Here is a 22324-nt window from a genome sequence, read left to right on the forward strand (position 1 = left end):
AAGATAGGCTAAACATAAAGCTCAGCTAGGCAGTACATTATACTAAATATTCTATGAATTAACAAACAATTGATTGTTAACTTTACAGAGTATTTTATCTGAATTATTTATATATCAGTCTACTTTATACTATCCCCCTCCCCCCTCGAAAGGGGGGGAAAAGGCCCTCGCTCGGACTCTTATTTTGAAATATCAACACACCAGTTGTGTAGCGCCATCTATAGTTTTACAGCACAGTCTCTGGCTTCTCCCCGGTCTAATTTGATGCTTTGGTCGTGTTCACTGAGACTGTATCGTTGAATATATGGCGAATTTAGCACTTGCCGCGGCAGCCGCAGCCGCCAGGGACCCTGCCGTGGACCGCTCCTTACGCTCGGTTTTCGGTATGTATGGATATTTTGGATTTGTTTGTACCATTCTGTTTCATTAGCTGCTAAGCTAATCATCACTAACCTACAACGTGTCATAAATAATGTTCCACTTTATCTCTCTATTTGCTAGATTCCTAAATTATTATAAGAATGAATATTTTGTGCATAATACGTGTTTCCCGTACGCACATCATTAGATGTAGAACTAACGTTAACGTTACTGCAGATATCATACGTTCCCCGTACTAAGTTTTGAACTGGACGGATCGATTCAATGGTCTAAGTGAAAAGAAAAGAAAAAGAAAAGAAAAACATAAATGTAGTCACTAAACAGATGACGCAACAGTAAACCAATGTGCAACATGAATGTTTTTATTTCCTGCCTTCCTTCATGTTTGTTTTTTTGGATAACAGTGGGAAACATCCCATATGAGGCCACAGAGGAGCAACTGAAAGACATTTTCTCAGAGGTTGGACTTGTCGTCAGTTTTAGGTAGGCACAATGATGCTTGAACCAACAACATGCTCTTGTCACATGGTGAAAACCTGGTGCTGATCAAAGAACAAAAAAATATCTTGCAGGTTGGTGTATGACAGAGAAACAGGAAAGCCAAAGGGATATGGCTTTTGTGAGTACCAGGATCAGGAGACGGCGCTCAGTGCCATGCGCAACCTGAACGGCAGAGAGTTCAGTGGCAGAGCCCTCCGTGTCGACAATGCTGCTAGTGAGAAGAATAAAGAGGAGCTTAAAAGTAAGTTATTGTTTGTAAGTGTAAAATTCAACCCCAAAAGAGTTTTAACTTTTGATTTATAAATCTTGAGTAATAGAAACGCACATTTGTTTTTTTCAGGTTTGGGTACTGGTGCTCCAATTATTGAGTCCCCTTATGGAGATGGCTGCACACCAGAAGAAGCCCCAGAGTCCATCAGCAGGGCAGTAGCCAGCCTGCCCCCTGAGCAGATGTTTGAGCTTATGAAACAGATGAAGGTAACTAGTGGAAAGTGGGCTGTTCAATTTAAAGAAATCATATGATGCTATTTTTAAAGATATTTATTTTGTTTATTGGGTGGAACAAAATAGGTTAACATGCTTTAATGTTAAAAAACCCCACATTTTTCTGGTTTCTGTCTGTAACATGCTCCTGCCTTCCGAAAAGGTCAGAGTGCTCTGATTGGCCAGCATACCCAGTGCGTTGTGATTGGCCAAACACCACAAATGTGTCGGAAATGTAACGCCTCCATAATCTAGAGTTTCAGATTCCAAGGCGCTAAGAAATTGTAAACACGCAGTTAATAATGTTGTTGGTTTTACTAAAGAGTCAGTTTCTGAAAATCCAGATGATCAAGCAAATCAGTCGGAACCAATTTTGCAAGCAACTTCAGTAGAACGTTTCCCAGTGCCAAGTAGTATATTTGTAAGCTGTATACAGCATTGTTCTCTATCAAGAAGCTGTCCTCTGTAAAATGTGCTGTGCACAAGCAAACTTTTAAGTTTAAATAAACCTTAAAGGAATAGTTTTAAACCTGCAAAATGTTTGTTCATTTTCGGAACACAAATTAAGATATTTTTGATAAAATCCGAGAGCATCTGTTTTTGTTAGTTCAAAGCCATTTTGCTTTCGTATCCAAACACACAGTGGCTCCACATCAACCCTACAATTTACTAAAGCTTCACCTTCTTTTTTTAAGTTGTCATTGGGTGGCATTTATTCTATCATTTCACATTATGGGTCTAAAAATAGCTGAAGAAAGCAAGTTACTTAAACGATTAGTTCACCTAAAAAAAAAAGAAAAGATTGAGACTTTTTCATCTTCTAAAAAACACATGTTTTTAACAAAACCTGAGAAATTCTGACCCAGCATTGAAGGTCCATTCCAGCAAACTTTTAATGGAAAAAGTTCATAAAGAAGAGAAAAATAAATCTTTAATAAATAAATATTTTTTTATCAGTTTATATGTGAAAAGCTTAAAGTAAATATTTTTGTCATAAAAATGTATTTTATCTTTTTTATAAGATCTAAGAAATAAGAGATCATCCCATCTCTTCATTTGTTTTTTTGAAGATGATTGAAAGTCATAAAGGTTTCGAATGACTTGAGGGTGAGTCAATAATGACGGATTTTATTTTTTGGGTGAACTAACCCTTTACATGGTTATATATTATTTATTTTTTCAAGTAATTGAATTTAAAATGAGTTGTTGTTTTGAAGTTATTGTTAGACTTCTGATCCTGTTTTTGCTTGTACAGCTCTGTGTGCAGAACAGTCCCCAGGAGGCCAGGAACATGCTCTTGCAGAACCCTCAGCTAGCTTATGCCTTGCTGCAGGCTCAGGTGGTCATGAGGATTGTGGATCCTGAAATCGCTCTGGTAAGATCATTAAAAAGGAGTGCACTACACAGAAGAATGGAAAGTGTCTTAGTTCAAAGATAGAAGATATTTGTGAATATCTTAAAGGGATAGTACACCCAAAAAATACAAATGACCCCATGAATTACTCATCCTCAAGCCATCCTAGGATATTTTTCTTACACGACCGCATCGATTGGTTTCAAAAGGCCTTTATTAAGTCCCTAGAGCTATGTGGTGCATGTTATTTGACAGACATGCATTTTTTATTGACTTCAAAAACACAGCCACAATTACTGATATTATAAAACTTGGAAGAGCCAGGACTTTTTAATATAACTTAAGATTTTATTCCTCTGAAAGAAGAATGTCATATACACCTAGGATGACTTCAGGGTAAAACATGGGGTCATTTTCATTTTTGGGTGAGTTATCTCTCAAAACAAACTCTAAATGCATGGTTTTGCTGGTACTTTAATGCATATTAAAATGTCTGAAACCTAAAGTCAACATTGTTGTTGAAAACACTGAATCAGTGCCAGCCAAAGAGAGAAAGCATGTTTGAATTTAGCAACTGATCACATGATGCACTGAACGTTAACTAATCACACAGGTGTGATTCTACATGCGAAAGGGTTAAGCAAAATCAAGGATTTTGTATGTTTTTTTTAGCAAGTTGTTTAGTTTGTGGTATTTTAAGCTATATTAGATGATCAAATAAAAAAATCATCTCTTACAGAAAATGCTTCACCGTCCGGCTGTGGTTCAGCCCATAAATCCGAGCCCTCAGCCTGGGCCGGTGCCAGTACCTACCCAGCCCCTCCCTCAGCCCAATGCCCCGGTCTCTCAGCCACAACCAATGGTCAGTATTATTATCTTTCATTTTCTGAACACTTACATCACAAGAGTAAATCATAGTCGGTTATGAGACACTACTGTTCAAAGTTTGGGGGGTTCAATGCTTTTGAAAAAAGTTTGCTGAATTAAAATGTTATATATATATATATATATATATATATATATATATATATATATATATATATATATATATATATATATAATATTAGGGCCGGGACTCGATTAAAAAAATTAATCTAATTAATTAGAGGCTTTGTAATTAATTAAAGGGGTGGTGAAATGCTGTTTCATGCATACTGAGCTTTTTACACTGTTAAAGACTTGGATTCCCATCCTAAACATAGACAAAGTTTCAAAAACTAATGTTGGACGTTTGATGGAGTATTTCTGTGTCAAAAATACTCCTTCCGGTTTCTCACAAGTTTCGGCGAGTTTTTTTCGAGTATGGGTCTACTTGACGTTAATAGATCGGAAGGTCCTTGTATGGGCTGTACAGGCTCTTCTCCCGGTAGGGTGCGCGCGCGCGTGACTAGAGCATGCTGTAAACAGTCTCTAGATGCAGATCCAGTCGTCCGTGAACACTTATGTGGTGCCGTGGTCCACTTTATTCCTATGGGTGACGTCGAGCGACTTCAACGCTTCAGCACAGCATTCCGGGAAGGCAGCGCTGCATTTGAACCGATTTGAACGCAGAAATGACGGGAAGCTTCACAACATCGTTTCAGTTGCGTCTCAAAATGGATTTACACGCCACTGCTGTCACAGGACTTTACCAAATCATACCAAAGAAGTGTGTTTTTGACGGAGCGGTCCCAGCGATAAAGCTTCGACGGTGAGTTAACTTAAACTGCTTCAAATGTCTCTGCTATTGGCTACCGTCGCATGAGTAAACATCCGTAAACGACACGATCGCGTGCTTCGTCATTCAAATGCGCTAACGGTTACTCCATTGTTGTTCTCTGTATAACGCTACAGTATTCTGACGTGCAAAACCGTTTTGCTTGCTACTTCTAAGGTCTAGTCGCATACAATAGTCCATAAACCGAATCATGTCCTCCCTCAGATTTGATTGTGGATCATTATCTGTATTAGCTGAGATAGATGGGTTTCTCCACGCTTGAGGACGTCACCGCTTTGCGCGCTTGTCGTTCTTTAGCTCCGCCCACACGATACGCTTCCAGGCGCTCGGTTTTTTCCGGAAAGACCCGGTACAGCCTATATTTCTTTTATAAATATGATAAAACTAAAGACTTTTCGGAGATATGAAGGATGCAATACTACTCTATAGGTACTCAAGATTGACATGAGATTGACTGAAACTGAGTGTTTCACCCCCCTTTAATAGAAATTAATCGCATTTTATTTGCATATAAATATTTGACCTGGAACAACGAGAAGTAATTTTTCACATAGATATTTAGTATACCATTGAATAATGACTGAATACATAAGCTTAATCAACAAAATATAGTTTATTTATTTCAGTCCAGCAGACCAGTGCAATGTTGGCCATTAAGTTTAGCAAAAGCATATTTGTGATATTTGAGCCTCGATGTGCTGCGGTGATACCCAAATTCCTTGTTGTATAGCTTGCACACAACCATGCTCTTGACGACGCTTCCATTCTTTCGTTTTTTAAAACAAAATTTCCCATCCACGGGGCCAAGCAAAGCAGTCTCATCAGCTTCTTCGATCATGTTCACTATGGTTTGATGTTGTCGTCACTCGTGAGGTGAGCGCTAGTTGGTGTTCCAGTATAATCGGTCCGTCGAAACTCATTTATTGAAAAACGTTCCGCGGTGCAAAAATAAGTGTGGTTAAAATTATGTTAGTTATTTTTTTGCGTAAATAATTAACGCGTTAAAGTCCCGGCCCTAATATATATATATATATATATATATATATTAGTGTTGTCAAAAATATCGATATTTCGATATGTGTCGATACTGGAATATCTGAAACGATACGATTCTCAGTTTTTACAGTATCGATACCAGCTGCGCTCTCCTTCTCTGACCTACTGCGAGTTGACACACACCGGCATATTCTCACTCAGCCCGGTTAACCTCTGAGCACGGCGAACGCGCGTTCTGCTGGACTTTTTCCTCATGACAGTGTGTTAGTGTTAGTGTGTGATCGGTCTGAATTTCGCGCGGGATTGCACATAATTTAATTCTACTAATGCCCGCAGATTTCGTGCTCACATCTGAAGCGCACACATAGCCTACCGTAATAAAGCCGCCTCTGACATGATACAAGTGCAAACATTTGCTTTTTTCCCAGCTTATTATTGGTCAAATACACTCAAAGAATTATCAGTGCACATCTGGAAGAGTATTAACGTAAACACAGTCGCAAACAGTTCAGGAAGAACGAGTAACAGGAACAGTGCTTTAGGATCCATGCGCCCGTTAGTCTTAAAGGGACCGCAGTCATTTGTTATTCAAACTGCAAAAAGACAAACGATCACACTCTTGACTGATCAACTTGTGTAACTTTAATAGTTTCATCTGTACGCTATTGAATTTTTTACAAAGAACATCATCCAATGTTGTTTTAAATGTAATTACTATGCATTTTTTTTATTTAGTTTCTTATCTGAATGTTAGACCTACCTGAAAAAATAAAGCAGTCTATTTCATTTGTATCTTCTATTCTATTGCATTTATTTGTGCTATTGTTTGTAATCTGTTTATTTGTTCTTATTTTATTACTGTTTACTCGTCTTTTTTAATTCAGTTTACCATTTGAAATCAAGCTTCCTTGTGCTGTGTGTAAGGTATTGCAACACAATTACCTCATTGTAAAACATACATTGAGATAATTTTAATAGTAAATGATCAATTGATCAATAATTGTTCAAATCAAAACAATGCCCAACCCTAAGGAACATGCTGGCCACATTAATTTTTAGTAAAAAATAACAAGTTCTGTTGTCATATTAAGCATCTTATCTTTTTTTTTTTTTTTTTTTTTTTATACTGTGGTATCGATTTAGTATCGATATATCGATATTTTAGTCTGGTATCGTATCGAAGTCATAATTTTGGTATTGTGACAACATATATATATATATATATATATATATATATATATATATATATATATATATATATATATATATATATATATATATATATATATTCATATTTCAAAATGTAATTGATTCTTGGGATGGATTTCATATCACAGAAAACATCTAATATGTTGATTTGGTTTTCAAGTAACATTTCTGATCATTATCAATATTGAAAAGAGTTGTGCTGCTTAATATTTATGTGGAAAACATGCATTTTCAGGATTCTTTGAAGATATTTGAATAGAATGATTTTGTAATGTTAGTGTTTTTATTTTTATGTCTCGCTGACCCCAACTTTTGAATCTTTGAATAGACAATCTTACATTGATTTCAAATTTTTGTGTGTAAGTCTTTTTTTTTGTAAACCCCAATAAATGTACTTAGATATTTCGCTACATGGTTTTCTCTACAAGTAAACACTGAAAAAACGTTTTCTATTTGTGATTTCAATTGTTTATTATTTATAATGACCTGATATTTATCATCATTTGTTCTACATATGAAATATGTATATCAATACATATTGATATATGTTTTAGCTTACCTCATGGGCATCTGAGATGTAGGAGTATTTGTTTCCCCAGTAGTTTCAATTTTGATCATTTTAGGTCAAACCGTTCTTGTCTGTGCCTCACATAATGCAGGTCTATGGTCACCACCTCAAAGAGCATACACAGAGAAGTCCAAATTAAACAATCCCCCATCGTAAGTACACACTGATGGCCTAAGACACGAAACGAGCGGTTTGTGTGAGAAAACGAACAGTATTTATATCGTTTTTACCTCTTGTACACCACTACGTCCGACTGATCCGAGGGCACACATGCGTGTTTCCTGTTGTGACATTCTCTTCACGTCGTTCTGGCTTTAGTCTGTGCAATCGCGGAAAGTGCCGGAAGTGGTATCACATTCTTGATCCCTGTATTCTGGTTCAAATAAATATGGTTGTGAAAAAAATTCAACGTTGTCTGTTAATATATCGAAATCTTCTTCCATTGCGATGTCCTGTACGTCTAAATATGTTTAGATCTTGTGAAAAGTGACACATCCCAAATTTCTGTGTAAACAATGAGAGACGTACATGCGCGAGAAATCCACTTCCGGTGTTTTCCGCGCTTGCGTAGACTAAAGCCAGAACGCGCGAATGTCACAACAGGAAACACGCACGCGCGCCCTCGGATCAGTCGGACGTAGTGGTGTACAAGAGGTAAAAACGATATAAATACTGTTCGTTTTCTCACACAAACCGCTCGTTTCGTGTCTTAGGCCATCAGTGTGTACTTACGATGGGGGATTGTTTAATTTGGACTTCTCTGTGTATGCTCTTTGAGGTGGTGACCATAGACCTTCATTATGTGAGGCACAGACAAGAACGGTTTGACCTAAAATGATCAAAATTGAAACTACTGAGGGAAACAAATACTCCTACATTTTGGATGCCCATAAGGTAAGCTAAAACATATCAATATTTAATTTCAAAGTGAACTATCCCTTTAAGCCGTTTTCCTCATTCATGGCATTGAGTAATTTTCTATTGATCCTATGACTCACAGTCGGGTATGCATGTGAATGGAGCCCCTCAAATGATGCAGCCTCCACAGATGGGAGGTGGAGTTCCCGGGCCAATGCCAGGACAGGGACCCATGGGACCAGCTGGTAAGCTCAGTTGCCCTTGCATTATTTTTGGTGCTTGTGTATCTGTGTGCATAGAAAGCAGTTTACTCTACTCCTTTACTTTAGCAGTTTACTTTTTACCTCTACTCCCTCCCTCTACAGGTGGGATGCAGCCTCAGATAGGGATCCCTCCAGGAGGCCCTGTGCCCATGGATAGAGGACCAGGTACTCAATTTAGGCAGTCATAATTATTTGTGTATGCTTAAAATAAGTAAGTAGTATTGTTTTATATTATTTATGATGTTCCCAGTCATAGTGAGAAAATTATCATATCACTACAAGTACAGTCTTGTTCAAAATAATAGCAGTACAATGTGACTAACCAGAATAATCAAGGTTTTTAGTATATTTTTTATTGCTACGTGGCAAACAAGTTACCAGTAGGTTCAGTAGATTCTCAGAAAACAAACAAGACCCAGCATTCATGATATGCACGCTCTTAAGGCTGTGCAATTGGGCAATTAGTTGAAAGGGGTGTGTTCAAAAAAATAGCAGTGTCTACCTTTGACTGTACCAACTCAAAACTATTTTGTACAAACATTTTTTTTTTTCTGGGATTTAGCAATCCTGTGAATCACTAAACTAATATTTAGTTGTATGACCACAGTTTTTTAAAACTGCTTGACATCTGTGTGGCATGGAGTCAACCAACTTGTGGCACCTCTCAGCTGTTATTCCACTCCATGATTCTTTAACAACATTCCACAATTCATTCACATTTCTTGGTTTTGCTTCAGAAACAGCATTTTTGATATCACCCCACATGTTCTCAATTGGATTAAGGTCTGGAGATTGGGCTGGCCACTCCATAACATTAATTTTGTTGGTTTGGAACCAAGACTTTGCCCGTTTACTAGTGTGTTTTGGGTCATTGTCTTGTTGAAACAACCGTTTCAAGGGCATGTCCTCTTCAGCATAGGGCAACATGACCTGATCCCTGGTATGCAATAAATAGGCCCAACACCATAGTAGGAGAAACATGCCCATATCATGATGCTTGCACCTCCATGCTTCACTGTCTTCACTGTGTACTGTGGCTTGAATTCAGAGTTTGGGGGTCGTCTCACAAACTGCCTGTGGCCCTTGGACCCAAAAAGAACAATTTTACTCTCATCAGTCCACAAAATGTTCCTCCATTTCTCTTTAGGCCAGTTGATGTGTTCTTTGGCAAATTGTAACCTCTTCTGCACATGCCTTTTTTTTAACAGAGGGACTTTGCGGGGGATTCTTGAAAATAGATTAGCTTCACACAGACGTCTTCTAATTGTCACAGTACTTACAGGTAACTCCAGACTGTCTTTGATCATCCTGGAGGTGATCATTGGCTGAGCCTTTGCCATTCTGGTTATTCTTCTATCCATTTTGATGGTTGTCTTCCGTTTTCTTCCACGTCTCTCTGGTTTTGCTCTCCATTTTAAGGCATTGGAGATCATTTTAGCTGAACAGCCTATCATTTTTTGCACCTCTTTATAGGTTTTCCCCTCTCTAATCAACTTTTTAATCAAAGTACGCTGTTCTTCTGAACAATGTCTTGAACGACCCATTTTCCTCAGCTTTCAAATGCATGTTCAACAAGTGTTGGCTTCATCCTTAAATAGGGGCCACCTGATTCACACCTGTTTCTTCACAAAATTGATGACCTCAGTGATTGAATGCCACACTGCTATTTTTTTGAACACACCCCTTTCAACTAATTCAACTAATTGCCCAATTGCACAGCCTTAAGAGCGTGCATATCATGAATGCTGGGTCTCATTTGTTTTCTGAGAATCTACTGAACCTACTGGTAACTTGTTTGCCACGTAGCAATAAAAAATTATATGAAAAACCTTGATTATTCTGGTTAGTCACATTGTACTGCTATTATTTTGAACAAGACTGTATTTCTTTGTACCTCCATGATTACCAAACCTGCCCACAAGTGAGCAGTATTGGACAAGCTTTTATATAGAGATTTCATTTTCAGCACTTAAAAGGTGTGGTGTGTGTTCTCTAGATTGTTGTTGTCACCTTACAAAAAGAGTTTTCTCAAATATTCTGTCTTCCATTGGCCATACATTCAGTGTTGTCTTGAATATTTTAATTGCCCTAAAGTGCTTACAATTGGAAAATTACACACACCACCTTTATATCACTGTTTTAGGATGATTGCCATCAGCAAATGATTGTACATAAAGGGGAGATTGACAAAAGTGGAATTCCCCACTTACACCAGATCCAAAATTAAAGCCTGTTCATATACATGGTAACACTTTACAAGAAAGTTTCATTGGTAACTATAAACTAACATGAACTAACAATGAGCAAAACATTTGTTACAGTATTTATTAATCTTTGTTAATGTTAGTTAATAAAAATCCTGTTAATAAAAATCCAAAAAACTGTTCATTGTTTGTTCATGTTTGTTAACAGTGCATTAACTAATGTTAACAAATACAATGATTGATATAATAATGCTTTAGTGAATGTTAAAATTAACATTATTGTAGTATCACAGCATTGTTCATCCTTAGATCATCCTTAGTTCACTAGACTGGATTTGCAGACAGGATGAGATTACATGAATGAATGAAGCAACACACTTATGGGAGTAAAACAATTTTTTATATGTGATAGTATTGCATTATTACAGATCGTTTGATATCTATTGTGTGTACGTGTCTTAACTGAACATAACGTAACACGTTTTCACAGGCTAGAGAATCATTTGTGGTGTTGTTGGTTCATTGTGATTTGGGATCAGACTTAGACATGTAGGGGACAGGGTCACAGTTTTTAATGCAAAAACTATGCAAACGTCATAAGTGGACCTCAGCCAGTTCATGACACGTTTAAAATAGAAAAACGTGTGTGTGTGTGTGTGTGTGTGTGTGTGTGTGTGTGTGTGTGTGTGTGTGTGTGTGTGTGTGTGTGTATATATATATATATATATATATATATATATATATATATATATATATATATATATATATAATATTACGCGTAAACATTTTTTTCATCAAAACATCAAAATAGATGCAGCCTTTGGTAAGCAAAAAAAAAAAAAAAAAAAATCTTAGACCCCAAACTTATTTATATATGCATTAGCCAATTGAAAACCCATATCGACCCCTACTTTAACCAATGTCCATTAACATCAGTACAAGCATCCCTGGGTAATATCAGTAAGTGCGCTGTCTCAGTTCTCTCTCCTGTTCTCTTCACTTAATGCTGACCCAGGAAACCTTCAGGACTCTTCTGTTGGAGCAGCTTCACAGGCTGCTATCGAGCGGCCTCAAGGTAGTATGGGTATTAACTCTGGTCTGCTCAAAACAGGGCTGCCGAGACTGTCACCCTCTCATTGTCTTACCCCTATGCGCACCTTTTGTAGTGCGTTCCTTATCTCTGCATACCCCGTCTCTGCACACCCCTAATCAAATTTGACAGCAGCATTTGAACTTTGTGGCAGTTTACTATGTATAAAATGCAACTTCCAATCATAGACATTTAGAGGGAAAAAAAAGTGAACACCTTTTTGTTGTAAAAAGCACTGTTCGACGAATTGCTTGTATATCAGGACATGCCTATAGTTAAATCTCTATTATCAACATGTCTATATAATATAGAATGTGAAATATAGGTGTGTCCTGTTATTGTGTCGCTGAAACTAAAGTGTTTGACACATTGCAAACAGTTTTGACTTTCTATTGTACCAAATCCAAAGCCTGAACAATGAACTCTTGTTATCTAAAGGAATGTGCCAGTGTAGCAGAATAGAGAGGAGTATTGATAATTTCCACTTTGTAAAGATGTTGAAATTCTCTGTTATCAAAGTCGCTGTGACAGGTGAAACACTATTTTTGTTTCCTTTAGTCTAATTTCCTTGACTATCCAGGAAATGCCCTGGTGTATCATAACGGTGTCATAGCAATGAAATATGTGCTTGACAATACAACATTATTCACTTCTTTGGTTTCATAAAAGAAAATGTTTGTGTAATGCACTTTGACACTAAATTCTTTCTTTATTTTGATTCTATAGATGGTTCTCTTTTAGAGCATGCTCTTTTCTTTAAATCGTATAATTGTTCTTTCTTTTCTTTCACAGTGCCAATAGTAGACCCACGTGCCCCAATGCGAGGGGCCCCACAAGTCCCTCCAGGGATCCCACCCAGAGGCCTTCTTGGTGATGGTCCGAACGACCCACGAGGTGGATCATTAGTCAATGTTACTGGAGATGTTGTGGAGCCAGGGTAATGCCTACTAAAACCATGTAGCAAACAACAATTAGATGATCCCAGCTGTTCAGACTAATTTATTTTGTGAGGAAGCTTATTTTTGATTTTTTTTTCTTTACTCAATATTGATTAGCCCTGTAATATCTGATATATTATATAAAAGAAAGGAAAAAATAAGATGTGTAATGGGATATAATGGAATGAAAATGATGTGATAATATTTTTTAATAATTGACTTAAATTTCATTTTAAAAATCTATTTTAATTTTAAATTGATTTATTGAACCTTGAAAATTAAGTTTTTTTTAAAGTTCAAAATAACAGCATTTAATTAAGGAAATCTTTTGTAACATTATAAATATATTTACTGTCACTTTTGATCGATGTAATACATCCTTGCTTTCTTAAAAAAACTGATCCTAAACTATACATCAGACTTTATTGGTACATACATTTTTATTGCTTTTACAATTTTGCCAAGTTCATAACAAAAGCTTATTTTGTTTATTGTTCACGCACAGTCGTGGTTACATTGGAGGTCCTCCACAACATCAAGGGCCGCCCATGCATATGGCGCCCCCAGACATGCGCGCCACTCATGATATGAGAGGAGGACCCATGATGGGAGAACCCCGAGGCCCTATGATGGAGCAGCGTGGTCCACCCATGGAGGCAAGAGGTACTTGAAGATTTAATTCATTTGGTGACTATAATTGGATATGTAATACTTGCTTCTTTCTGAAATAACACTTTTTATTGTAGGATTTCTCTAAATGATATAATAAAAAATAAAAAAATTAATTCCTCAAGGTCGTGATCCAAGAGCTGTTGATGCTCGGGGTGCGATATCTGGCCAGAGGGTTCCTGTGGCTGGTGGAATGCAGGGTCCTCCCCCCCACAGCATGGGACAAAGTGCACCTCCAGCAGTGAGACCAGTAAGATTTCTACACTCCTATAGTTTGCCTTTTTGTTTTAAAACTTTAAAATTTGATCATACCCTCTGTGAGGGGACCCCTTTTTAAAATATAAAGGCCTGGTTTTACAGACAGGGCTTATCTTAAACCAGGATTAGGCCTTAGGTCAATTATTCAATTTATAAACATGCCTTAGTGTGCATCTTAAGACAAAACAACGACACTGTCATATTTTAAGATGTGTCACTGCAAGTTGCTTTCAGTTAAATATGCTTAGTCTGGGACTAACTTAAGTGAAACCGACGGTGTTTAATTTGATTTTAAAGATGATCTGGAAGATATTTACTGTGTATAAGTTTATCAGTCTTTTCCTATTCAGTATTAGAAAATTAAAAAAAAAACATATTGTATGGAGTTCATATTTATACAAATAGGACTTTTCACAATACATAGATGTAAAGCAGCTTTACAGAAAATAACACTTTACAATAAAGACAGCCTAAGTCTCTAAAAAGATGCAAATACAACATAAAATGTAGCCTGATGTGGTCATACTCTAGTCAGAATATGAGTCTGAAACTGCTCAATTGGGCTGTGATTATGGGGCGTGTTTCAACCGAACCAGGAAAGATCTCAATTGGATAGACCAACAACCAATCATAGCAACGAACCATTTTTTTTCCAGAGAACCCCCCCGAGAAACTATTGTTTAGGGCTGGTAGTTGGCGGGGTTTTGTAAAAACTTGGCAACCCTGTCTGCACGCTTGCTGGAATAAACAATCTTTGCAGGTGTAGCAAAAAAAATAAAAGAATTTAATGATACTCAGAGTACTTACCCAACATGATCATCATTTCAGAGAGAAATCGTGAAGGTGAATGCTTATACAAACAAGCTCTCCGTGTAGGATTTGAACAAATATAATCCAAGCGTCTTTGATGACGTGCATGATTACGTTACTGTTTATCATCTGTCCGTCATCGTCTAAAGCATGCCCTGATGATTTCATTGGTCCGAACAGTTGCTGTCGAGTCCGGACCAAGTCCAGACCGAACCGCCCGACCAAAAAATGTTGTGGACGGGGCTAAGTTTGGCTGGCATCCAGGCTACATAAAATGTATAGTACCATTCAAAAGTTCAGGTTATCTCATCCTTACCAAGCCTGCATTTATTTATTAAATATTATTACAATTCAAAATAACTTTTCCAATATAATATATTTTAAAATTTTGATTTTGATTTGAACAATGATTTGAATTTTCTTTCAGGAATCTTTTATTTATATTAAGTTTAATAAAACATAATTTATTATTCATCAGAACATCATTATACATTCATGTTTTATGAATTAGTTCAGACTTGACAAGTGGGAACAAAGTTACTTTTCAACAATTTAATGTCTTCTTGCTAAATAAAATAAAAATATTGTTTAAAAAAGTCTCTCTGACCCCAAACTTTTAATAGTTTTCATTGCAAAGATGGACATAGAAAAAAATCTCACAATATGAACATGCATACCATTAATTTACATTTTCTTTCCATGGACCCTCTTTAGCCCTATTTAAAAAGCCCTTCTCTGACTACTTTAATTAAAATATGTGAAAGTTTTAATCCTATCTAAATGTCTTTTAACAGGGCCCTACATCAGATGTGTCTTCACAAGACCACGAGAAGGTGGGTGTTTTTTTTCCTAGATACTTTCAGATCCATTTCTGTCCAGATATTCCAGAATTACTGGTTTACTTGACATCCACGGGTTAATGAGCGCTTCAATTTTAATCTTTTGTGATGTAACGAGGCTTCTGTCTGGTAGATACTAATCTATGTGTGGTTTCCCCACATTCCCAGGCTGCCTTGATTATGCAGGTTTTGCAGCTGACCCCAGAACAGATCGCCATGCTGCCACCAGAACAGAGACAGAGTATCCTGATTCTGAAGGAGCAGATTCAGAAGACAGCAGGCGCACCCTAAAGACTCCTCATGTGACGTGAGTGCTTTTGTTTCTTCCTCAAATCCTAAAACGTATTATTATGATAATCACAGGCTCTGTGACAAAGTGAAAGATGGTTTTTGTTATGTAACAGTATGAGGCATGGTTAATTTGGGTGAGAAGTGTGAAAATCTGACTCTAAAATTTGTGTGATTGCAGGAACGTACGCATGCAATTGGAGAACCCATCACCTGGCTACTTTTGTATTGTCTGTAAGAATTCTACATCTGTAACTTTTTGTTGTTGTTTTTATTTTCTTCTTTTACGTGAAATCGGTTGTATATGAATAGTTGGAACAATTTACTGCTAATGAAGAAATAAACTGGATTTTGAAATAAATACCTGTAAATTATTTTATTTATAAATACAATGTAGGAAAAACATAATGTACACATAAGAACATTTTTTTTTTTTTAAAGGTTACACAACCAGTGACTAACCATATGTGACGTTAGATCAGATGAAGTGTGATTCTTTTTCACTTTTAAGATCTAAAATTGTCAATCTTAATGTATTTTCAGTAACTTCTTGCCATGGTAATTTTAGAGCACATTTGCACATTTACACAAGGAGACATTTATAAACACATCACATTTTTCTTATGCGTTTTCTTTTTCCATGATTCTTGGTGATTCATTTCTAACCAGGAACTTGAAAAGCCAAACCTTGAAAACAGAAATACAATGAATGGACTTTTGACTCCTACACGGAATTAGTCCCTTTCAGTAAGTTGTTCACTTTTCAAGAGGAAGGTTTTCTTTTTCCACATGACAGAGTAATGCAGAATTACTCGGATAGAAAGATTTGAGACATGACAAATCAGGATACTGCTGAAGAACACAATCCCTTGAGTGCAAGTCTTTCATGGGAATTAAGTTTCCTGATAAGTATTTCCTCAGAAGTTCTCTTTGTTGAAGTAAAACTTGGTTCTACGTGGATCCACATCTGAGTACTTCATACATTTCTTCTCTAAGTCCTTCGCTAAGGCTTGTGGGCCACACAAGAAAGTTCCAACTACAGACCTGTGGATATTTAAAATTTTAGTGTTGGGATATTTTTAGTGACATATGTAAGACGCAATAATATATGAGAAAAACGTTTTTAAAACGTACGATGGGTTTTCTTGCCGAACTTGTTCAAATTCTTTATCCCAGTTTGGTCGGCCATAATGAGTCTTCTGCTTTAGTCCGGTAATGATGTCTGTATCTTTATCGAAATGCACCATTGCATGGTCTGCCTGTAAACGCAAGACTAGATGTTACTCATACTTCAGTTAAGATCATCTTACTTTTCATATCACAGGAGATTTTTTGCACGTACATGACTCTGGTCCCATCCGGTGAGATAGAGCTTATATGTGAGGAGGTCCCTCATTCCTCGTTCCTCCATTTCTTTCTCAAGGACCTGTAGGAGATCTGCAAACCACTCAAATGCATGGGTCTCCCTACAGAGCCAGTAGAAGTAAATCTAAACACAAAAGTCAGAAATGGCAAGGAAACTGAGTTTCAAGGAAAGGCAGACTTTGTTATCTAGGTCATGAAGGCAACCTTTGTAATATTACAATAACAACAGGAGTGATTGCACTCAACCTTTGCACCAACTTCCTTATATTAGTCTCAGTGTTCTTACCCTCTTTGTTTGTAGTTTGGGGTCAGAGTCTTTAAACTTATACCAGATGGACTTCAGGATAGAGGCAAATGGGGTCACTCCAATCCCAGCACCCACCAACATGCTGACCTCATAATCAAATACATCCTCGCTTGCGGTTCCAAACGGACCATCCACACCCATCCTGACAGGAAATAAAAGATCCATACATTATTATTGAAATTTTACTGGTCCTATATGTTTGTACACTTAGTCACCAAAAAAGGGGAATAAAAGGCAATCACGTATTCACGTTTCATGCTAATTTAATGTTGAAATTAAACTGCAATTTGAAGATTACATGAATGTGTTGTGTCTCGAGAATATGTAAAATGGCAAAGAGTACGTACTTAGGTCCTTGCCCACCCTCCGGTAGGTTTTCGACCATCTTGATGAGTGTTTCAGTCCAGTCTCCAACTGAGCGGATGTGCACACTAAAGAAGTCTTCCTCTGGGGCTGATGTCATGGTGAATGGGTGCCACTCCAGCTGAGAGATGGCTGGACAATTGAGGAACACATACTGGCCGACTTCCATCTTGAATCCAGGCTTAACCAGCTGTAGTTCCAACACTTTGGATGGGCGGATAACAATCTAGTATGCAAGCATGAATACAGTGTCATTACTTAGCAATTGTGCTGAACAATTTATCTTGTCTGACTATCACCCGACCAAGCTCAATTTAAGATTGGACATTGGTCAGGGCAGTCTGCCCTGTATTTTCTACTGCACAAGAGGCAGGATCAACGAGCATTATTTGAAAGACTATGCAATTGGATAGTCCTTCAACCAATCAGATCACACCCGGGCATGATCAGCGGGCAACAACCCATCTTTTCTCTATTCGTCGTGTTAAACCTGCCAATAACATGACAGATGGATAAGCCAGTCTGTCATTGGTTCCCGCAAAGTGAAATAGAAGCAGTAGAAATGAATGTACAGGTTGTGAAATCAAATCGCCGGCAGATCAGGGTGGGTTTACCCAGTCTACAATATATCTGTAATTTTGACAAAATGTCCATGACAACACACCTTTCTATAACTGACAGGCTGCATGTAGCGAATGAAACGTAGCAGCCGCTCACATAGGTAAATAATCATCGGTCCAATCACCCACCTCCAAGTCTGCAACAGAGGATTCAGCAAATTGAAATCCACGTCCACCAAAAATAAATCAATCATAGCCTTGTGCATCTGTAAATTAGATAGCTTTTACCTGAGGAATCCCTCCGGCAAACTGCGGGATTGGACATTCAGGATGTTTCCCCCAGATCTCTGGCTGGTCTTCGCAGAATGAATTATTGTGAGGTGGATCGGTCGTTAGCTGACTTCGCACAATGCGTCTAGACATAAACCAAACCGCATGTTCGACTTGGACTTAACAATCTTCTTTAAATTAGTTTTAAAATTGAGCTCAACCAGTAAACAGCTCCTTACCCTGCACCGTGGAAAACCAAGCCAGCAAAGAAAATGATGAAGAGGTGATGCGTGTACCAGAAGACCTCAAAGTAGCTTCTGCGAATGACTTCCATAGAGGATGTGATAATAAGGATGAGGGCAAGAGTTATGATGACACCTGTGAGACCCGCGATAGTGGTGAATACAAAAATCGTTGGAGTCTGGTGAAGAAAGAAATGAGATTAGGGCAGGCATATCACACCTCAGAAGCATTGCATTATAGCGCTCAGTTGTAATCTACCATTCGTAAATGTTGGGGTTGGTACGTTTTAATTCATGTTTTTGAAAGTTAAAATCAGGATTTTTTTTGTGTCAAAAGAACAGAATAAAAAAAACAATTGGTAACACTTTAGAATAATAATAGTCATTAGTTAAAGAATCTGTATGTAAGAAATGTATATAAATTAATTATAAAATGGCCCTAATATATCACTAGACATTAAGAAATAATGTTAATTTCAAATACTTATATCACAACAGTAGTCCGGCCAGGATATTGTCATTTAAAGGTCCCATTCTTCGCGTGTTTTCGAAGCTTTGATTATGTTTACAGTGTGCAATATAACATGAGTTCATGTTTCATGTGTCCTAAAAACGGCCTGATGATTTCCTTGTTCTTTGAAGTCCCTCCTTCAGAAACATGTAACGAGTTCTGATTGGGCCAGCGCTTCCCGTGTTGTGATTGGACAGCAGCTTAGCGCACTTTGCCCTGAAAGGTCCCGGCTCTTACCATAACAGGGAGATGCAAGCGCTCAATGTGTGCTCTTCTCCACGTGGGAGAGCAACAAGACCACGCCCCCTTTTTTGCGTGTTCTTGTGGGCGGAGGGTTAGTCAACAAACGGTTTTTAGTGACGTCATTACATCCCTGCACTTCCTGCTGTAGTCCAAACCGGCCGTTCGCTGTAGGCTTTGAAAGGGAACTTCTGTTAAATAAAATATCTCGCTTGGCATTGAACTTTGAGCTTTATAATTTGACAGGTATTATTTATGCTCTAACAGCAACATTACACACTAACTAAAGTTTGAAAGATGGAATCGCGAAGAACGGGACCTTTAAAAGTTGTTGTTGCAGCGCTCAACTAAAGTGGATGTTGACATGTTGTGTTTTGGCCTGAAGCTCCACCCTAAACCTATCTACTAATCACAAAGCCAGTTGATTCGGCATCCGGGTTGCCAGCTCTGCTCTAGTTACCACAGCTGCAGCTCATAGACAGTAAAAGAAATATGGACGCCGCGACTTCAAGACTTTCGAGGCGCGAAAGCTTATGTTATGTTAGTTTACACTTCACAGTGCATTAACTATTGTGAACAAAATTGTAATAATGTGTTAGTAAACATTGAAATTAACATTAACAAAGAGAAATAAATGCTTCATAAGTGCAGTCTATCATTAGTTCATGTTAACTAATGACCATTATTCTGAAGTGTTTCTGAAATATTTTTGTTAAATTACATAAATAAGTTAATAGTTATATAATTAAGTCATAAATCTTTTGAAACATAAACGTCTAATGTCACTTTTGATACATTTGGTGCATTGTTGCTGGAAAAAAAAGTATGAATAAAAAAATGTTCTTACTGAAGCCCACCTTTTTTGAATGGTAGTGTTTTATTAAAAAACTTTAATAAAAGCCATAGAAAGTACATCAACTTACCGTAGAACTGGAGCGAATGGGATTAAGATAAGTAGTATTTAATTCATTGGAGTCGTCAAGCATGGACAGATTCCCAGCGAGAGGCCCATATTGACCATCTAAGCTGTTGCTGTACCACTCCACATTAAGCAAATGAGCGACAGTGTGAACCGCTGCAGTAAAGAAAGATTTCATACAGTAAAAACCCGATACCATGTAAATGAAAAAAATGTTAGAACATAAAAGGCTGTTAAAACAATTCAAAATTTTGTTTATTACAATTATTTACAAATTTGCTCTAACTCATGTAGTTGTCTTTGCATGTTTTTTTCTTTCTTTTCGGATCAGTCTTTTCACATTGACATGTCACAAAAAACTGTCCAAAAGGATAAAACATATGTATCTTTAGCTAGATACAAAGTCTTTTTCTTGCTAAACTAAAACTCTGCCAATGTTTATCCAGATTTGGAATACATTTATAAATCAGAATAAAACTGCCTGCGAGGCTAGAGTTATCAGGGGTTGAAATACTCAAGACTGTGGTTGCACTTAACAATGAAAAAATGTTGCTTCACAGCATTAAAAAAAATGCCAGAGTGCATGTTCTGCATAGCTATCACATATGTGAGCTCTTTCTAGTAAAACTGCCATTCAAGGGAAATCTTAACCCTACTATATGCACAACAACTTCCTATTCTGTTCTCAAGGACATATTGTTTACCTGTCATTAGGGCAATCATATAAGCAACCAATTTGTGGAAAGTCAGATTTTTATCCAGCTGTTTCCTCATTGTTCGTCCACAGCACTACAACATTGACAAGAGGGCAGATACTTAGAGTTTCTCCTATAATATCTCAAACACAAAGGTACAAGTGTGCAGGAACTTACAATGAAAGAGCCGCGGATAAGAGACAGCAGGTTGCGGCATACTGGCAGAAGAATCAGCATGCAGTTGAAGTTGAGTACAGCAGCTGGAGCTCTGGCCCAGGGCAATGCAGACTGAAAGTAACAGTACATTCACTCTCAGTAATTTTACTTTGCTTATCTCTCTTTTTACTACAAACCTAACTTTATATGTCAAAGAAATAATTTACTTCCTTAGTGTGTATAGCCAGGCTACAAGAATGTTTTGCAAAATGCTTTTTTTCTGTCAGAACTTACCCCTAAAAGTTCACGAGTGTATTCAAATTGTGGTCCCTGATCATAGAACAAGTAGAAATGGACAAACAGAAAGATGTTGATGCCCATCCACACCACCTACAAATACAGATCAAATATATCGTAAGACTAAAAAATATATATAAATACGAAATATTTTAACTTATAGTTAACTGCATTAGAAAATGTTATTCAAGTAAATAGGTAGCAAAACAATGCCTCAATACCACTATGAAAGCGCTCAGCCCGTGATTGATTATCCAGTTAGCCATCGTTACTCTCTAGTAGGCTAATGCATAAATGAATGACCGTTCCTCACAGATGAGCTCTATATCTCACCTGTTCTGTTCACGACTCCGCCTTCTACTGCCCCGACCAGGAAATGGGCTGTTAAAAAAGTATTTATTGATGTTGCATGTCTGAAGAAATTCCCGAGGAAGCTACCTGAACGAATTTAACGTGGCTGCTTTTTATATGACTGGAAATGGTTACATAAACTATTAACAAAATGCCAACCAAATCCAAAAAAAAATTCTAGTTTGGCCACAAATTCACATTACAAATGCGTTCAGACACTTTAACGTTTTACTTTTCATTAGCCTATATGGTCAATGATTCTCAATAGGCTTAGGCCTATGATAAAAAGTAAACTATAATTTTATTTATACATTTTAAATTATATGCAGCACAACAAAAACCTCATAAATAATTGTCCGCATCCAAAATAAAAATGTGTGTGTCTACGGTGTATATGATTTTTTAATATAATATAATAATGTAATTAACTTATTTATATTTATAATTACACTGCTGACACTTCCCGTACACTTAACCCTACCCTTAAACTTACACATACCACACCTGTCCCTAACTTTAACCGCATTCCACCTCAATATCAACAAAAGTGCTTTGTAATACAATTTGAACACAACAAGAACATTTCACTTATTTTTTGATATAAGTACCACCTTAGTTAAGT

General features: G+C 37.2%; 2 protein-coding genes across 4 annotated transcripts; one reads left to right on the forward strand and one right to left on the reverse strand.

The window, feature by feature from the left end:
• Positions 1 to 212: 212 nt before the first annotated feature.
• cstf2 (cleavage stimulation factor, 3' pre-RNA, subunit 2) lies at positions 213 to 15787 on the forward strand. Of its 3 annotated transcripts, XM_067457347.1 has the most exons (15): positions 214 to 383; positions 786 to 864; positions 954 to 1123; positions 1223 to 1359; positions 2621 to 2740; positions 3459 to 3581; positions 8210 to 8312; positions 8433 to 8495; positions 11550 to 11609; positions 12417 to 12561; positions 13068 to 13225; positions 13357 to 13481; positions 15094 to 15132; positions 15307 to 15445; positions 15608 to 15787. In XM_067457347.1, the coding sequence occupies exons 1-14, from the start codon at positions 305 to 307 to the stop codon at positions 15427 to 15429; spliced, it is 1524 nt and encodes a 507-aa protein (XP_067313448.1). In that variant the 5' UTR covers positions 214 to 304; the 3' UTR covers positions 15430 to 15445; positions 15608 to 15787. The 3 variants fall into 3 exon arrangements, with proteins under 3 accessions (XP_067313447.1, XP_067313448.1, XP_067313449.1); XM_067457346.1 differs by having other exon boundaries at positions 213 to 383; positions 8210 to 8495; XM_067457348.1 differs by lacking the exon at positions 11550 to 11609.
• A 48-nt stretch (positions 15788 to 15835) lies between these two features.
• nox1 (NADPH oxidase 1) lies at positions 15836 to 22006 on the reverse strand. Its single transcript, XM_067457345.1, has 13 exons — positions 21573 to 22006; positions 21349 to 21444; positions 21076 to 21186; positions 20908 to 20992; positions 20208 to 20359; positions 18531 to 18712; positions 18310 to 18436; positions 18126 to 18218; positions 17446 to 17687; positions 17078 to 17240; positions 16769 to 16915; positions 16561 to 16685; positions 15836 to 16470 (listed from the first exon to the last, which is right to left on the reverse strand). The coding sequence occupies exons 1-13, from the start codon at positions 21615 to 21617 to the stop codon at positions 16344 to 16346; spliced, it is 1695 nt and encodes a 564-aa protein (XP_067313446.1). The 5' UTR covers positions 21618 to 22006; the 3' UTR covers positions 15836 to 16343.
• Positions 22007 to 22324: the final 318 nt, after the last annotated feature.

This window comes from Pseudorasbora parva, chromosome 11 (genome assembly GCF_024679245.1).
Source record: "Pseudorasbora parva isolate DD20220531a chromosome 11, ASM2467924v1, whole genome shotgun sequence".
In the NCBI taxonomy this organism is placed as follows: domain Eukaryota; kingdom Metazoa; phylum Chordata; class Actinopteri; order Cypriniformes; family Gobionidae; genus Pseudorasbora; species Pseudorasbora parva.

Coding starts and splice junctions, on each gene's coding strand:
- cstf2 (XM_067457346.1), top strand. CDS start 305: ATGGCGAATTTAGCACTTGCCGCGGCAGCCGCAGCCGCCAGGGACCCT. Junction 865..953: donor GGACTTGTCGTCAGTTTTAG/GTAGGCACAATG, acceptor AATATCTTGCAG/GTTGGTGTATGACAGAGAAA. Junction 11,610..12,416: donor TGCTATCGAGCGGCCTCAAG/GTAGTATGGGTA, acceptor TTTCTTTCACAG/TGCCAATAGTAGACCCACGT.
- nox1 (XM_067457345.1), bottom strand. CDS start 21,617: ATGGCTAACTGGATAATCAATCACGGGCTGAGCGCTTTCATAGTG. Junction 20,993..21,075: donor TTATCCGCGGCTCTTTCATT/GTAAGTTCCTGC, acceptor TCAATGTTGTAG/TGCTGTGGACGAACAATGAG. Junction 16,686..16,768: donor CCGGATGGGACCAGAGTCAT/GTACGTGCAAAA, acceptor TTGCGTTTACAG/GCAGACCATGCAATGGTGCA.